Source organism: Archocentrus centrarchus, chromosome 20 (genome assembly GCF_007364275.1).
Source record: "Archocentrus centrarchus isolate MPI-CPG fArcCen1 chromosome 20, fArcCen1, whole genome shotgun sequence".
In the NCBI taxonomy this organism is placed as follows: Eukaryota; Metazoa; Chordata; class Actinopteri; order Cichliformes; family Cichlidae; genus Archocentrus; species Archocentrus centrarchus.
The window spans coordinates 19341362-19359636 of NC_044365.1; the positions used below are offsets into that span (position 1 = coordinate 19341362).

An 18275-nucleotide genomic window follows, 5' to 3' on the forward strand; every position below is an offset into this window, starting at 1 on the left:
GCAGATCCCCAGGACACCATCTGTCGTCTCGTTAGGAGCATGCCCCAACATTGTCAGGCATGCATTCATCCATATGGGGGCCATACAAACTACTGAGTACCATTTTGAATTGGTGCAATTAAATTAAAAAAAAAAAAAAAAACTAGTCTGCCACATAATTTTTTTCACTTTAATTTTTCAGGGTGTTGAATTCAGCCCTCTGTAGGTTGATAATTTTCATTTCCATCAACTGATGTGGATTCCTTTTGTTCCTAAGACATTATCCTGTCCATCAGTATAGATATCCATTGTGATTTTTTCTGTTTTTTTCCGACTGAGATGTGATGTTTTTTAAAGTGTTCCTTTAATTTTTTGAACAGTGTATAAAGCAGAGAATCTACATCATACTTATATGGTATTGTAAATAAAAGAATCAGTGAAAATGTGGCACATCCTGACAATATTAAACTGACCATAAACTTCTCCAAACCAGGTTATGTGTTCAGCACTGGTTACCTGTAAAATGTGGCCCATGACTTTGAAAAATCCCAGATCTTCCCATGTTTCCAAAAGACATAAGCACTACTTCCCAAACCATAATCTTAAACTGGGTCTTCTCAGACAGTTGAGTCCTCGCATATGCCCAGGAGAATAGTCTTATCTCTACACAAAATTCGAAATGCAGACACACAAGTACACAATATATGTCCGCCCGAGTGTGCTTGTGTAATTCTGACTTATGTCCCCACACTATATACAAGACAACTACACACACACACACACACACACACACACACACACACACACACACACACCTGCATGTGGTTTTCCCTGAGGTTGGAGATGACCTTTTCCTGGTCTTCATTGAGGACCTTGAACAGAATGGCTCGTCTCTCGCTGTCCTTCTTCAGCATGAACAAACCGCTGTCCCTGTCCTCAGGAGAGGGGGGAATAGAGCGGTCCTCTGACAGTGAACCCTCATCAGGGACACTGCAACATACCCACACACACAAACACCCAGGCACACACAAACAGAGTCAGCTCACAATATAAAACAAGACATGAAGTGCACAGATGATTTATAACAGTGTGCTGTGTAATTTATTTACAGATACAAGCCTCTCCTGGCTACTATGTGTGCAAAGGAAAGTGCAGAAGCAGCATGAGTCAGCCCTGTGTGACGTGTATGAGTGTACGCACACTGGTGCTCGAGTGATGTGTGCAGAGCCGCCAGCTGAAGCTTGTAAAATTATCAGACCTCATTAATTCTAGTATTGTAAAAGGTAGCGGAGGGCAGTGTGAGTGCAATAAGGCCACCTGCTACCTAAGCACACTCAGATGCACTCATTCATTTACATCGTTTCACATGATATGAACTTTAGTGGCAGCACAATTTGGCATCACGTTGTTTCAATTCCATGCATATTAAATTTGCCAGGATTTTTCCAATTTCAAACTGATGCAAAATCTCACTATTTGCTGTCAGACACACCTCAGGCAGTTGGAACTGGGCGGTTTGAGCAGATTCTTGGAGCCAGAGGTTCTCTTCCTGCCGAAGAATAAGTCATGTTTTGCGTCACAGTCTGGACTCACAGAGCCGTGCTCACTGCTGCTACTGCCGGCGGTCTCACCCTGCACCTGCACCGGCAGGGAGATATTAGGGGTGGAGTCTGGAGAATAGGAAAAAGAAGAATAAGAATAAGACATACGGTGTAAGGAATATTGCCCATTTACCCAGACTCAACTTTACTAAATAGGTTTTTGGGCTATTTGCCATTGAAATTCATCCTGCACACCACCAATATACACTAGTTGGTTTCAGTGGCAGCCATACATACACATCTGTACCATAACACTGCTTGCACCATGTTTGGCACATAATTTGATAATGTGATTATGAGCTGTTTCTCTCCTTCTTCATCCTTTTTGCCTTCCCATCCTTTTAGTACAAGTAAATGTTGATTTCAGCTGTTCAAAGATCTTTTTTTTCCCCAGAACTGTGCAGGATCTTTTAGATGTTTTCTGGCAAAGTTTAATCTCTCCCTCTTGTTCTTAAGTGTAACCAGTGGTTTGCACCTTGCTGTAAGCCTTCTGTATTTCCATTCACAAGTGTCTCTTGATTGTAGACTCTAGTAATGATATGCCTACCCCCTTGAGAGTGTTTGTTTTGGTTTTCCAACCTAATGATGGCCTCCCTCACTGGCATTGACATTTCTTTGGACTTCATGTTGAGAGTTTCAGTTAAAAACTACCAAATGCAAGCCTTGGAATCAACTCCAGATCGTTTATCTGCTTAATTTGTCATGAAATGATGAGGGGAACAGGCAGATTTATGTGCTCACCTGGCCATAAAACTGCCGGTCAACTAATTGTTCAATTTTTGAGCTGCTGAAAATGAGGGACCGTGTACTGTATAAAAATGGCTATAATTCATGAAGAGTTAATACTTTTGTAATACTTTTTGTCAAACCCCTCGAATTAAAGCTTCAAACACATATTGAACTTTCTGATTTAAATGGTAAATGGACAGGTTCTTATACAGCGCTTTTCTACTCTATCTTGAGCACTCAAAGCGCTTTACACAACATGCCTCATTCACACACATTCATACAAGCACTTCTTTCTAACCTTAAGTGCTTTCTATCTAACATTTGCACACATTCACATTTCGATGGTTGCATCAGAGAGCAGCTTGGGGTTCAATATCTTGCCCACGGATACTTTGGCATGCAGAATGGAGCAGCCAGGTATCGAACCACCAACCTTCCAATTAGTAGGTGACCTCCTCTAGCTCCTGAGCTACAGCCACCCCTAAAATTAAAAATCCACTGTGCTGGTGGCACAAAACATTTGTAGTAAAACTACAAAAATGGCTATTTTCCAAATGCTTAAGGACCTAACTGAAATTTGAAAAGTTTTTCTTAATTTAGCAGATCAGCAGGGCCTATTGAAAACACATTTTTACTCTGGCACCACTGCTTAAACATGTCATGTTTACTGGTGTGTGTGTGTGTGTGTACCTGGTGATTTGAAGGCAATCTTGCTCTTTTTGCCCTTGGTGTTGTGCCTGACAAAATTGTCTCTGAGCAGGTCCAAGGCGATGGCCCTCTTATGAGGGTCGGGCTCAAAGCAACGTAGAATGAACGCCTTGGCCTCCTGCGACAAAGACTCAGGAATCTCTGGGTGGATTTTAAACATGCCCACCTGCAACATAAGACCACAGAGATTTGGGGTTAGAAGGCTGGAATAAAAAAAAATAAATAAATACATGTATTTTTGATATATGACTGGACCTCTAAAGGTTTGAAACTGGATATTTGAAGGTTGGTAAGTAAGTAAAAAACAAACAGAAAAAACAACACTCATGCTCAGTGTTTACCTTAAACATGGCTGCCTGTGGTTCCCCCAGCTCATGAAAGGGGGGTTTCCCAGTGGCCATTTCTATGATGGTACATCCTAAGGACCAAATATCAGCTGGTGCCCCATATCCTCGAGGACCCTTATCAATGATTTCTGGAGCCATGTACTGCAGGGTACCTACAATTAGAGAGGCAAATAGTATAACCATTTGTAACAGGGAAAGAGATGCAAGAGTGTCAATAAATCTTTCTTTGACTTGCAGACAAACCAGGAAGTAGTACAAGATGGTTTCTAATAGTTAATATAAAAAAACAATATCCTCACTGGACATTTTATTGGACACAAAGTGCAAACTGAAGCAAAAATAACTAACTGCAATGTATCTTAAACTTAGTTCAAATAATAGATTTCAGAACAATTTTGGTTTTTTTGTCTCCCGGTCTACTCAGAAATTCTGCTCCAAACACTGATGTAAACAGAAAGCCAGCAAGAGCTATAAAAAGGGAAAGTGAGAGCAGAGCGAGTGATGGTCCAGAGAAGAAACAGATAAGGAAACGCGCGCACACACAGGCAGCTGCTAATGAAAGGTAAACACCCTTCTGCCTCTGCTTGATTAGCTAATCTAATTACACACCTTGCTGGCTGCTGGAGCAGGCCAGATGGCCAATAAATGTGTATGTCAGTACATTCGCACGCACTCATGTGTCTCACTGTTTCCATAGAGGCTGATAGTGGCTCTTGACATTTTGAGGGTCATTTGATAGTTACACTCATAGTCTGAGAGTGAGCATTTCTGAGACTCCATTTATGCATCCCAGACTGAATTACTGTGTGTTTATGTATGACAGGTCAGGACTCGTGTGTCATGTCAGGTGTTGCTCATTATACATTTTTTCATCTAAGCAGAAAGCCTTTAAGTTGTTGCGAGAACTTGTTGTTGTGAGTTGTCCCTTAAAAACTTCCACTTAATGCCGAGGCTCCACATCTGTGCCAAAATAAACAATCTTGGCATTAATAAGAAAGAAGTTAAAAACAACAAGAATCAGAACATTTCAACTGCAGCTCTCATGATTTATTTATTTTTTATGTAGAATAAATAAACATAAAGGGCATTTATCCACCTGGACACATACATGAACTAATTTTGGATAGCAGAGATCTGTTAACAGTTCTTGGTCCTAACTGGTGGAACAAGTAGAGGTAGTTCTCCATTAGCCAAACAGTAAATGGAAAGATTGGTTAAACAATTACAATTAATGAACTGAGCAGAACTCAGCAAGTTTTAACAGAACACCAACAGTTTCCTAAAAGCAAAGAGAGGCAGTTGAAAACAGGAGCCAAGGAAATTATAGCACTCAATAGGCAATGTTCAAAAAATGACTAAATGGTTGAAAGAACTCCCTCAGAGTAGCGTGTTAAAATTATGAATAAAAAGATGTTATTTTTGCTAATAGTCCAATTCTTGGATAACAGTTTCTATTCTCTTTATCTTGATAATAGATATTTCTTATTGTATGGCTTTACAATAAGCACTGCTGCCTCACAGATAGAATACCATCTGGAAGGCCTGGGTTCGATTCCACCTTGGCCCAGGCCTCTCCCTCTCTCTGTGTGGAGTTTGCATGTCCCGGTACTCCGGTTTCCTCCCACATTCCAAAGACATGCACTTACTGGGGTTAGGTTAATTGGCTATTCTACATTGCCCATAGGTGTGAATGAGAGTGTGAATGTGAGTGTGAAAGGTTGTTCGTCTCTCTGTGTTGGCCCTGTGACAGGCTGGCGACCTGTTCAGGGTGTACCCTGCCTCTCGCCCTATGACAGCTGGGATAGGCTCCAGCCCCCCCGCGACCCTGAACATGATAAGCAGAAGCGAATGGATGGATGGATGGATGGATGGATGGATGGCTTTACAATACTTTTTTGTTCTTGCAGGATTTGTTGCTAGATATATTTTTTCCAGTTTTTGTATATTTTTCCTTGGACATTTGGGGGGTGTTTGTATTTTAAAATCTGTCATAAAAACTAATGCTGCTGATCGTAGAAACCGTTACCTGTGAATGTTTCTGTACAGGGATTCACTCCCGCCAACCGTTTTGAGGTACCAAAGTCTGAGATCTTCAAGACGCCACTGTAGGTGTTGACTAGCACATTGTCACCCTAAAGAAGAAGCAAATAAGGACAGATTTAAATGCAGGAAGTCATGTGAGTAGTCATTATTCTATAGTCTGATGATGCCTGGATGACCAATGGCTCTATCCTCGGTCCTATCATCGCTCCCACTGACCTTCAGTGCTGTTTTTTTCTGGTTGTTCTTTCTTTCCTCTCTGTCCATCTATGTGGTGCATATCCATATGTGTGTGATTGGATAGTTTTCCCTGGGGTTGTGAGGGTTTCTGAGGGGCATGCCCACTAACCCATTCCGACTGGATTTTTGGTTGGCACACCTGCTCTTCATCTACTAATCCCTCACCTGCAGTCTGAGGACCAGCTCATGAGTTTTGCTCTTTGTACGTATCTCTGGCTCTCAGTGTCTTAGATCCCTGCTGTCAGGAGTCTGCTAGCCTCACCTTTACAATTAAACTCACCTGTAAATCGGTTTTGTCTCTGGTCATCCACTTAATTGAAAGACAAATCTGCCTGCTCACTCTCCACCACTTCAGACCACCTACAGCATGTCTCAGTCAGCAACAAACTCGTTCATACATTCTCTCACCTTGTTAATAAAACCCCTGAACCTAGTCACTGTTGTCTGTGTCCTGTGTAATGCTCAGTAGTTTAATGTCCATTTTTTCCAGATGACACAACCTTACAGCCACAACCTCAGACCTGAGACTATTAGTAAGTTTCTTTTAAAACATATTTAAACTTTAAATTAAGTCACAATGACATTACACTTGATTAAACTGACAGCTGTGTTGCCTACAGTACAGTATCATGTTGGGTGGGATTCCTTCTACCTTGATGTCTCGGTGGACGATTTGGTTCTCATGCAGGTATCGAACCCCCTCCAGAATCTGTCTGGTGTAGAAGATAATCGTGGCCTCCTTCAGAGGACCCCATTTGGACCGCAGCAATGCAGATAGACTTCCTGGAGAAAGAAAATTGGAAAAACACCCAGCTAGTTAGAGTAACTGTCTGACAACTCAGAGTTCACAAGCATGAATTTCTGAAAGAGACTATTTGTCCCTCACAAGCATTAGCGGACACATCATTTAGACAAAATATTTGATATGTTCGTTTTCTGCTCAAAACATGTTTTTGACTTTCCACTGAGGCTCAACTAAATGCAATTTATACTATAAAATATTCAGCATGGGAGGAAACACAAGACAGCTGTTCTAGTACACAGAACTCTGTCTCTTTCTGCGGTTTGCACAAACATACCTCCAGGCACTTGTTCCATGAAGATCTTAATGTATCCGTTCTCAGAAATGGAGCCCAAATACTGAACAATGTTCCTGTGCTTCAGGTACTTGTGAAGAGCGATTTCCTCATGAAGGGGCTGGGAGTACCTGATCCATGGACAGGAACATAGACGTCAAGGAAGACAAATTGCATTTTGTACCCTTGCTTTCGTGTGTTATTACCCCACCCTCGGAGGGGGGAAACGGGGTATTGTTTTTGTCTGTTGGTTTGTTAACAATATTACAGCAAAACTACCAGTCTGATTCATATCAAATTTGCATGAAAGATGGCCAGGGACCCCCTAGATCACCTGATTACATTTTTGCCATAATTGGGATAAGGTAAAAAAAAAAAAAATCCAGAAAAATTGAAAAAAAAATCCCTGTCTTTAACATAGGACAAAAAAAAAAAAATTATATCTCCATCAGATTCATCTGATATTTGGTACAGTTGTGGAGCTAGTGCCAAACCGAGCACCATCTGGATTAAATCCAGATTCGGACTATTTGAATTTAACAGGAGAAACTCCATTCAACACATATTTTTTGGCCATATCTCAGCTGAAAAAAAGACACTTCATCCTCATTTGTTGCAGTAAGAAGCATATCACTATTGTCCTCGGACATGTAACATTTGATCAAGATATTATCCACATACGCAAATATATGACACCTCTATTGCCTCTATCAATCCCATCACTCAGTTCCCCTATCATCGCCCACCTGACAAATTGTGTCTTTTCTCATTATAAGAGAAAAGCTTTTAAAAAATTTTGTTGTGCCCGGCACCACTTGCTAATGTAGGTCACATTTTTAGCCATATTAACCATGTTCACATTGCTATTAATACTGGAAATAACATTAAGTAGCCTTTGTCCAATAATCCATATACATGTGCTGCAAAATAAATTATGGAAAATGTGGTAAAACATTGCTATATGGTCCCATTGGTTTTCGTCTAATTTAAATTAAACTGTCAAATATTTATTAATTGTTGAGGAAAAAGAATTGTCTGCATTTTAACTATGTTTTACCAGTACATATTAAACTCTTAATACATTAAATGTACTTATGGCACCTTTTTTAATGTGGAAATAAATGCAACTTGCTAAAAGGTCTCCTTTCAAGAAAATATAGTTTAATCATTATATACATTTAATAAATTGAATGCATTTCCTTTGGAAAGTATGGAACTGTGAATATAAGTTGGGCTGTCAACCTACCTGCTGGCTCTTTCAGGAATCTCTTTGATGGCAATTCGGACATGGTTGCTGAGATCTCTCCCAGCATACACCACTCCATAGGTGCCCCGACCCAGCACTACCCTTTCCCCTGTCTCATCAGTGTCATACTCGTACTGCAGCAAAGAAATGCATGCATAAAAATGATATATTTGCCTAATTTAAACATTAATGTGAGCACACTTTCAAGCGCACACTGACCTCTAGCGTATCGCCGTCGCCCTCCCCCTCCAGCTCCACAGCATTTCCAGTACCATCAGATATCATCTCTTTTACCATAGAGCAGAAGCTGAAACACATCACCAGACACAGACATTATTACGGTTATCTACAGTCCTCTGCCTCCTGATCACATTCGCGCATACAGTATAGAGTGTACAAACACAAACATGGACAGACGCATGACAAACACACACCTACACAGACACATCTAGAGGTGTGTGTCCTCACCGACCGCACTGCTCCTCGGTGGAGAAGTAGATCTGGAAGTCATCTGAGTTATCGTGGACGTAGAGGAAGCAGCAACGCTCGTCAAACTTGCTGATGCTATAGACAGAGTGGGGGCCAAATTAGGCTGCGCACTCATTTAAAGTAAATCTCATTGTCATACAAAAACTTATATTCACTCTTAACCCTTTTACTACCACAGGGGTCAAGGCCACCAGTGACCCCTGTGGTAGTAGATTACCTTTCACTACCACAGGGATCACCGGTCACCCCTGTGGTAGTAGAAGGGTTAAAGGGGTAATTACAAGTGAATAAAAGGGCAAGGTAATTTATTTTAGAAAGCACTGGAGCAATTTTATTCTAACATGATGAATCTCACTAAAAGTTTTTTTTACTAGGGTCTTTAGATTGTGTGCAAGAGCACAGGTGATGCTTTTATTTCACAGTAAGCACTGACTAGCAACCATGAGGCATGTCCTTAAAAGATATTTCTTTCTTTCTTTCTTCCTACTCAGGTTGCACTGTAATTGCAGTTTTGCAGTATACGTCACTATTTTTGAATATTCAGGCAGATCTGGTCAGCTGGAGATGCCTAATGATGTTCCTGGTGGCTAATTCTTCTGTTTCCTGTTGTGCATATAGCTGCAGGGAGACACAGTATATAAGCTGGTTTCCATCACTCCTAGTTTCCCTGAGTTTCTACAGTGAAGCTGGAGATTGTAGCACAGACCCAAAGAACCACAACAGAAATGGTTCTGCTTGTTTATATTTGTTTCTGTAGCCTTATGTCAAACATGTCTCTACCGTACCTAATCCCTTTGATGGACAATGCAGTGAAGTTCCACTCATGGATCCCTTTCTGTAATAAAAAGAAATTACGTTAATCATTAAATTTTCCCTTTTTTTTTTTTTTTTGAGTATTTTGGTCATTTATTCAGAAAAAGCAACTCTTAACACTTCGATTCTATGTCTAATTTTAAAAATGACAAAGAAACTGAAGGACGTAGTTTGTCAAATCAACAAAAAGTATTAGAGATATCATAACTACATGGTTGCAATATCAAAATTTACAGTAAGTGGTTAAATGACCAAATATGTGGCTATGTCTCATCTACTTCTCTGAATGGCTCCAGCCCTCTACCACTGCTGAAATAGCAAAGGTGGAGAAGGATGTTGCCCACCCCTGGTCTACTCTAGTCATGTGCAATTAAACTATTGCACAAAATGAGGGTGCAATCAGTTGGTGTAATTAAGAGTGTTATTCAGTATCAATGGGTGTTGGAAGATTTCACGTTAATATTTCTTTTGTTTGCATAGCACTTTGTCTGATTTAGTTCAAGTGATTCACCATGTTTTATTTATTTTTTGTTAACACTGAATATTTCAGGTGGAAGGACAATATCCTGTCAATTTTCAATAGTGCAGTTTAGTACTGCAATAAGAGGTTTAGAAGAGTGATGGTCTGACCGTTTCAGCAGGAGAAACATGCCAGATGGACACGTTCTTCTCTTCTGCCTCGTTGTTAATGGACACATAGGATGGCTGGTAAACCTTGGTCGGTTCCAGAATCAGCACCTGTAGACACAAACACCAAAACATTTGATTTTGCATGCATGTTTAAACCCCTCAGTCTACATTTTTCAGCGTGAATCCACTTATGTGTTTACATACTGGAAAACGCAGTCTGTTGGTGGTGTCCTGTGTGGCCTCAACAATGATGTCCATCCAGAAGTTGAGTCTCTCTCTCTGAGGAGAATGCTCCAAGTTTTGCTTTTTAAACCTTTGAATTAGCTGCAAGTTCTGCACCACTGACCGCAAATACCTGGACGAAAATACACAGGAAACAATAATAATCAACCACCACCAGGACACTGTAGGTTGCAGGTCAATGATCAATTTTGTATCATCAGCTCTGCAGATGTATGTTCTGGATGCACGGGGGAAGAGAGGAGCGGAGCTGTCAATTGATCACCACCTGGTGGTGAGTTGGATCAGGTGCCGGGGGATGATGTTGGACAGACCTGGCGCATTAAAAAAAATAGTGAGGGTGTGCTGGGAACACCTGGCAGAGGCCCCAGCCTGTGAGATCTTCAACTCCCACCTCCGGCAGAACTTCGACAGCATTCCGAGGGAGGCTGAGGACACTGGACCATGTCCTGCACTTCCATTGCTGAGGCTGCTGCTCAGAGCTGTGGCTGCAAGGTGGTTGGTGCCTGTCGTGGTGGTAATCCCAGAACCAGATGGTGAAGGGTGAAGGGTGAAGGGTGCCATCAAGCTGAAGAAGGAGTCCTATTGGGCTTGGTTAGCCTGTGGGACTTCAGAGGCACCTGATGGGTACCGGCAAGCCAAGCGGAGTGCAGCTCTAAAAGCTTGGGTGTGGGAGGAGTTTGGTGAGGCCATGGAAAAAGAGTTTCAGACTGCCTCAAAGTGATTCTGGCAAATTGTCAGGTGACTCAGGAGGGAAAAGTGGTGCTCTACTCATACGGTGCATAGCACGAGTGGGGCGCTGCTGACTTCAACTGAGGATATAGTTGAGGGGCCTTCAGTAAAGGAAGTAGAGTCTGGGGATGAGGGAGATGACTTGCCCATCACCGGGGGTGAGTTCACTGAGGTAGTTAAACAACTCTTTGGTAACAGGGCCCCTGGGGTGGACGAGATTCGCCCTGAGTTTCTGAAGGCTCTGGATGTTGTAGGGCTGTCTTGGTTGATATGTCTCTGCAATGTCATATAGAGATCTAGGGCGGTGCCACTGGATTGGCAGACTGGGATGGTGGTTCCCATCTTCAAGAAGGGGGACCAGGGGGTGGGCTCCAACTATTGAGGGATCACACTCCTCAGCCTCTCTGGAAAGTTCTATGCCAGGGTGCTGGAAAGGAGAGTTCATCCATCAGTCGAACCTTGGATTCAACAAGACCAAGGGGTTTTGGTCCTGGTCATAGAATTTTTGACCAGTTCTTTATCCTCTTGAGGATATTCAAGGGTGCGTGGGAGTTTGCCCATCCGGTCTACATGTGTTTCATGGACCTGGTGAAGGCATTCGACCATGTCCCTCAGGGTAACCTGTAGAGGGTGCTGCAGGAGTATAGGATATCTGGCTTGCTGTTATTCATCCCTGTACATCTGCAGCAAGAGCTTAGTCCACATATACAGCAATAAATCAGACTTGTTTGTGGTGGGTGTTGGACTTCGCCAGGGCTGCCTTTGTCACTGATTTCTAGGTGTAGCCAAGTGGAGGAAAGCTTCTGCATTGGTAGCCTCAGAATCTTATTTCTGCTTTTTGCAGATTAAATACATTGTTTAAATAACACTGATATATTAACCAAAATTTATAACTAATCTTTATTATGAAAATCGTGTAATGTCCTGTTACCTTTTCTGTAGTTACAAGGTCTTCTCGCTTACCAGACAGGTGGTTTCAGTTTGAAGAGCTTCTCTGCAGCCTGAGTAGCTTTAGGGATGTCACTTGCTAGCATGCTAACGGTGAAGAACTGGCCCACGTCCCAGTAGTTATTCATCTTTTCCAAGGAACCCTTGCGCCCTAGTAGACTGTTCAGTCTCACCCCTAATTATTAGAAGACCAAAAGTGAACACTGTAATTGTGAGCTAGTTCGAAGTGTTATGGTCTCAGTAGCTTGTTTACTGACTTTTATACAAACGAAATATCAAGGAAATAAGCTGTTAAATGCAAATTGCATGCTGAAAATACACAAATTAGGTGTTTCACAGTTATTTGCACATCAAAAGGGGGTGTCAGGTTACCTATTTTTCTAAGCTCCATGGAACTCTCAAATTGCTGGCCAGCAACTATGAGGAGAACAGCCAGGTTGATACCAGAGTAGAGAGTGGGCTGCAGCTCAAAGCCCTTTCTGTACCTGGCAGGTGGAAGGGGAAACACAGATGAATACACACAGGCAAACAATTAGACACAAATAAGATGTATTTATTCATGTGTTCTCACCATTGTATAGCATTGTCTCTGTTTTTAGTGTCTTTGCAGTCAGAGTCGAGGAAAATGTCTTTGTAGATTCGTCCACAGAGGCAGAACATATCCGGTGCAGGATGTTCGCAGGACTGCAACACCTGCAGCATTACTCTGAGAGCCTGCTCCCTGTCTCCAGGAGTGTTCCTCCTGCACATACATACAAAAATTAATGTGTAAATAGAAGGAAAATGTTTTCACAGGCCTCTGCAGCCCTTTGAAAAGCTAAGTAGACCATTACTTTTTCCACAGGAATTAAGAATATAAGTAGCAGCCAGGTGCTGCTAATCAAATGGAATTGATTAACTGATTATCAGCAAGTGTGAGCTCATCTATAAAAGCAGATGTTTTGACAGTTTGCAAGTCTAGAGCATTCAGATGTGTATTAGCGCAATGCCACAGTCTTCCTTGGAGTGGACATCCCAGCAAATTCACCCCAAGGTCATACTGTGCAATGCTCAAAGCTTGGTCTAATCTGGGTCATGCAACAGGACAATGATCCCAGACCTCAACCTGATTGAAACACTGGGGAGACCATAAGAGAGCTATGGATAAATGAATGCCTGCAAACCTCAATGAACTGAAGCAATGTTAAAGAAGTCATGAAAGAACAAAATTCCTCTACAATGGTGAGAGACTGATAGTCATTCAGAAGACGGTTACTTCAAGTTATTGCTGCTAAAGGTGTTTCTAAATGATATTATATCAAAGGGTTTACTTAGTGTTTTCCCAGGACTACATGAGTCTAGTGGAAACTTAGAAATACACATTTTATGGTATATTTTTATATGGCATGGTAGCACGAATGTCTTCAGTGAAATTAATAGGTGAAAAACAAAAATGTGGTTTTCCACATTAAAGACAGGAGAGCCTAGAACATTTGTTTCACTACAAGGTTTAAATGTTAAACGTTTTGAATTCAGCTCCTGCGTACCTGTTGAGAGCAAAGGCATAGTGAAACTGGATCATGGGCTGGGTGGCCAGATCGCAAGTTGGCAGCATCTCCAGTGTTTGAACCAGTTTCACCATGGCATCATAGTCCTGGGGGTCAATAAAAAAAAAAAATGGGTTCAATTAGCCTGTGGGACTAATCAGTAAGAACGTGTATACAGTATAATTGCCATGATGATGCAGATATCATTCTGATTTTATTTTGAAATATGCTTTATGAGGTGTCCAGCTGACAGAATGAAATGAAGGCCACGTTTTGTGTGTTTGTACCTGTATGTCTCTGTAGGAAAACAGCAGGTTCATGACGATGTCCTGCGTTAGGACCTCTGTGTTATCAATTCTGAGTTTAATGCGGGAAAGCTCCTTGGCCAGCTCCTCTCCCTGGTACTTCTCCCTGGCCTTCCTGATGTCATTGAGGAGGGTGTCCTTAAAGGAAGCACTGCATGTACATGGTTAAGAGCAGAGGAAGAAATTTCATTTTTATGTTCATGTAAAACACAGTTTTTGACCTATAATTTAAATTTAATATGAATTTAATTTACCACTTATTCATACCAAAAAGACATTACTGTAATCCCATCAAAACAGCTAAAACTAATGGTTGGTGCATACTCAGCAACAAAAAATGGACATCAAAGTTTTTAAAGTAGGTACTAACAAAAAGTTATAAAAAATAATGTTCTCTATAGTTGGAAAATTGTATTGTGCAAAACAAGCACATGAAACATCCCTAGAAAAATTACCTCCAATTCCTTACACAGGGCATTGCTGTTATTATTGGAATTTTGACACAAAGATGTCCCTTATCACATGGAGTCTGAGGATTTCCCTGAATATTTCTTGTGCATGGGGTCTTTTTGTTCATGTTTTAAGTTAATGCAAGTTAATTAAGCTATGCACCACTGGTGGTAGCTCCAAAAACAGGGTTGTTTAACCAGTTTTGACTGAAAAAAAACAACTCTTTTTAAAAGTATGTATTAAGTTAATTTTAGCGTTATTTTATGTTCCAATGCATTACATTTTTGTAAACAATGCCCTTGTGCATTAGTAAAATTGCCTGCTCCAAAATATACCAAATTAAGCACTTTTATTGTGCTGCAATAACATCCTATACTTAAGTATGCTATGTTCAACCCCCAGACATAGTCCAGTAGCAATTTGATGCTCTAAACCTCTCCCAAATTATATCTAAGCCTACCAGACCCAACCCCAAACCTCCCCCATCTTCCACACTGATAGATCTCATTCTCACTAACAACCCATCTCATTTTCAGCCAAATGAGTGATCATGCAGATATTGCATGTACTGTACTGTATACGCTCTGGCTGCTCTGTTAAACAATCAACAGTGATTGTGACCAAGCACTCTCTGAAGAAACTTGATATGCAGGCCATTCTTCTAGATGTCACAGCAGTGCCTTGGGACACAATCAATTCTATCTACTCCTCAGATGATTTGTTGTCCTATTTTAAGAATACATTCAATCTGATCATCGATAAACATGCCCCTATGAAAAGATTTACAGTGGGACTGAAAATCGTTACAGCCCGTGATACTCCCATGGCATGGCAGAGTTTATTTATAAAAAGAACACCCTTTGGCAAAAAGCCCGTTCTTCTCAATTTCATGTTGACTGGCTTCAGGCAATGTAGAAATGAAACCACACAGGAAATCAGGAAGGCCAAAATCTCCCACTTTAAGGAGAAATTTACCACCTATGGCACTGATGCAAGAACATTCTGAAGAATTTCTTAAGAATATTTAACCCGTCTCTACAGCTCTCGGTCTTGCCATGATCTTTCCCCTCTTCAAAGGTGGCTCTGGCTCAGACCCCAACTGCTGTCGACCCATTTCCATTTCACCATGCCTAGCCAAAGTTATGGAGAGACTGGACCATGTCCAGCAGCTGAAAACTAAAAACATCTTGTCAGAACCATTAACAATCTCCAAAGGTGCGCCTCAGGGCTCCAGCTTGGGACCAACCTTGTTCTCCATCTACATTAATGATATAGCCAAAGCTGCTGATAGTTCCCAAATCCATCTGTATGCTGATGACACCATCCTATATTCAGTTGGCCCTTCACTCCAATCTGCAGCATCTACTCTTCAACTCAGCCTCACCTCTGTAGAGCAGACCTTTCACAACCTCCATCTCCGCCTTAACGCCAATAAGACCAAATGTATCATCTTTGGTTGAAAAAATGAGGCCTCTGGACCCCTAAGATCAGCGGTACCAATGGCCTTTGGAATATGTTAAATCTTTCAAAAACCTAGGCATCTGGCTGGATTCATCTCTGTCTTTCACAACACACATCAATAACCTTCAGACAAAAGCTTTCCTTTTCTGCAATAAAGCGCACCCTTGTCAAGATGACAATACTCCCAATTCTGGACTAAGGTGACATCTATAAAATGGCATCAAGCACTGCTCTCAGAAAACTGGACTTTATTACTCAGCCATCCGCTTTTCCACTAAAGCACTTCTCCACACTCATCACTGTGACCTCTATAAATTGGTGGCATAGCCCTCCTTTCATACCCATCAGTAGTTTCACTTCGTCTATAAGATAATCCTGGGCAAGACACCACCTTATCTGTCTTCTTCACGTAGCCCATAATAAATTTCATACAAGGTCAAGTGAATACATTAAGCAAACCATCCCCAATACCGCTACTATTTTTGGCTGCACTCCTTTCACTTTGCAACAGCAAATGACTGGAACACTTTACACAGCACACTCAAACTTGCAACTTTAACATTTCTTAATACTTTCAAACCTAAACTTGAACAGGTTATAGTTGATTGTTGCTCTTGCTGATCACCCTGGATCACACTAACATACATTCGGGCACGCGCGCGCACACACACACTGACAAATACATTTTCCCCTATAATCCACACAGACTTAAGCATACATATATTCAAACATGCATACAATCACACAATTAATGCTACCTGACCTTCTGCTACTTATTCCATTCTCATGACTTAGATGTTTGTTCCATGTTAATGTGTGATTATTATTTTATCCCTGGTATGTTTATACATTTACGTGTATATATGTATATGTGTCATGGACCTGTTTTTACTGAGGCCTCTTGGCTAGGTCATGTTTGTAAATTCAGTTACAGTGGTTACTTTTTGTATGCAAATCATGAGAAATGTACATAAAATGTATATATTTTTATAAATCAAACTGCCGTGGAATGTCACACAATTATACAGAAAAAATATTGTCTGATGGTTTATGTAATTTTTTTATGTGCATTTATTAATATTTGCTATTGTACATATTGCATAATATCATCATCATCAATTCACACTATTTGGGGAATTTTTACAAGCTACACACTCAAGTGTTTACATAAGCAGACTAATAAAAAAAAATAATTAACACTAATTAAAAACAAAAAAAAATACTCCAGAAAAACAGTAAACAGTAAATTGCTATTATCTACACACTGAAGTAAAAAGAATCAAATACTGCTAAAGTTTGTTCATTTTCATTAAGATTAGATTTTCCCAGTGACATAATTTTATATATATTATTACACATTCCATTATTGCACAGTACAGTATTCATACTTTTGCTCATTCTGAATACTTTTACCCTCACTGTTCACTTAAATATGTTTTTAGTAGAAAATCTCAATATAATTTGCAAATTATTCTTTTCTTGTGTTTGACTGTGAGGAGCTGTTTCTGCTCAGCTGCAGGAGGAAAGGTGGAGCAGAGTGGTTCAAGAAGCAGTCTTAGGGCGTTGACTGGCACAACATTGACTAATGAGCCTCTCCTTTCCCATGAAATAGCATACTGGGAACTTGAGGTCCGTGTCTCTCACACACACACCCACACGCACGCGCGCGCAAGCCACAAGTTACAGCCTCACCATGCTCAAGACAAAAAGGGTTTGGTTATTGTGACTTGTATGCAAAAATAAACACTGTCGTAATTTACTGTCTACATCTGAGCCTGTACTGTGAAAGAGTTTCTAATGACTGGCTCACTTTAGCACCCTGTTTTTGCTTTTATCTCACCAGGATGTTACATGTATGTCCTTCAGCAGGCTGGTGAAGCGATCGGTCAGGGGGTCGCACAGTGGGCCCAGCAGGTTGTCCCAATTGGGCTGCATGTACTCGCTGGCCCTGCGCTGGGCATCACTCTCACAGCACATATACTCCTGGTTAGGAGTCACTATGTAGGGGATGAAGTAGTAGTTACCGCTGGATGCCTAGAAAGAGAGAAGAGAAGGTTTAATTACAAGCTGTTTATAGAAATAAAAGGACATTGAAAGCCTTGTGCAAACAGTAAAAGAACAGATGCCAGGTATAAAAGATGTCCAGGTGGAGAAAGATAAGGAGGTGAGACAGAGAGAGTAGGGATTAGAGTGATTAATGAGGAGGATCAGGAAGGACTGTTGGTTGCAACATGAGTACATCAGCGAAGGTTTCCAGAAACAATTAGCTCTAACCTCCATCTCTTCTTCTAGCTTTGTGTTACTAATAGGCTGAAAATGTTTTCGGGTGTGCGCCTGTCATTGCTGTTACATGTAATATACATTTTTAAACGATTAGCAGCTGGAGAGGCAGAAAAAAAAAAAGTGAAGTCTTTAAATTTTAAACTGAAATGGTAAACTTTGCAGGTATTCATATTTATTTATTTAAATGTTTCAGGCCACTATTAACTCTGTGAATTTTTACATGTAATGCTGACTCTCTTTTAGCTCTGTTTTATTTTAAAAACCCATTTTCTGTACCTTTTTACAATACTGCACAGATTAAAAAGTCATGCTGGAAACAGACGTTGTTTGGTGTCCTGTCAACAGACGATGTCTGCACAGGAGACAGGGAACTCCCGCTCTTCCGGTTACATACGGGATGCTAGTGAGATAGTCATGAATGAATGGGGCTCT

General features: G+C 40.9%; 1 protein-coding gene across 4 annotated transcripts in view; it reads right to left on the reverse strand.

Annotated features, from left to right (window-relative positions):
* map3k15 (mitogen-activated protein kinase kinase kinase 15) overlaps nt 1-18275 on the reverse strand; it is a 40918-nt gene that overhangs the window by 17494 nt on the left and 5149 nt on the right. For all 4 annotated transcript variants that reach the window (XM_030756832.1, XM_030756831.1, XM_030756834.1 and 1 more), the window contains 19 exons: nt 17401-17594; nt 13632-13800; nt 13345-13451; nt 12390-12560; nt 12191-12303; nt 11834-11993; nt 10103-10253; nt 9899-10006; nt 9241-9290; nt 8435-8530; nt 8186-8273; nt 7967-8100; nt 6724-6851; nt 6297-6427; nt 5391-5496; nt 3359-3516; nt 3000-3183; nt 1472-1649; nt 795-969 (listed from right to left, as the gene is read on the reverse strand). In XM_030756832.1, the coding sequence (XP_030612692.1) occupies nt 795-969; nt 1472-1649; nt 3000-3183; nt 3359-3516; nt 5391-5496; nt 6297-6427; nt 6724-6851; nt 7967-8100; nt 8186-8273; nt 8435-8530; nt 9241-9290; nt 9899-10006; nt 10103-10253; nt 11834-11993; nt 12191-12303; nt 12390-12560; nt 13345-13451; nt 13632-13800; nt 17401-17594 (2601 nt within the window). The remainder of the gene's footprint in view (nt 1-794; nt 970-1471; nt 1650-2999; nt 3184-3358; nt 3517-5390; nt 5497-6296; nt 6428-6723; nt 6852-7966; nt 8101-8185; nt 8274-8434; nt 8531-9240; nt 9291-9898; nt 10007-10102; nt 10254-11833; nt 11994-12190; nt 12304-12389; nt 12561-13344; nt 13452-13631; nt 13801-17400; nt 17595-18275) is intronic.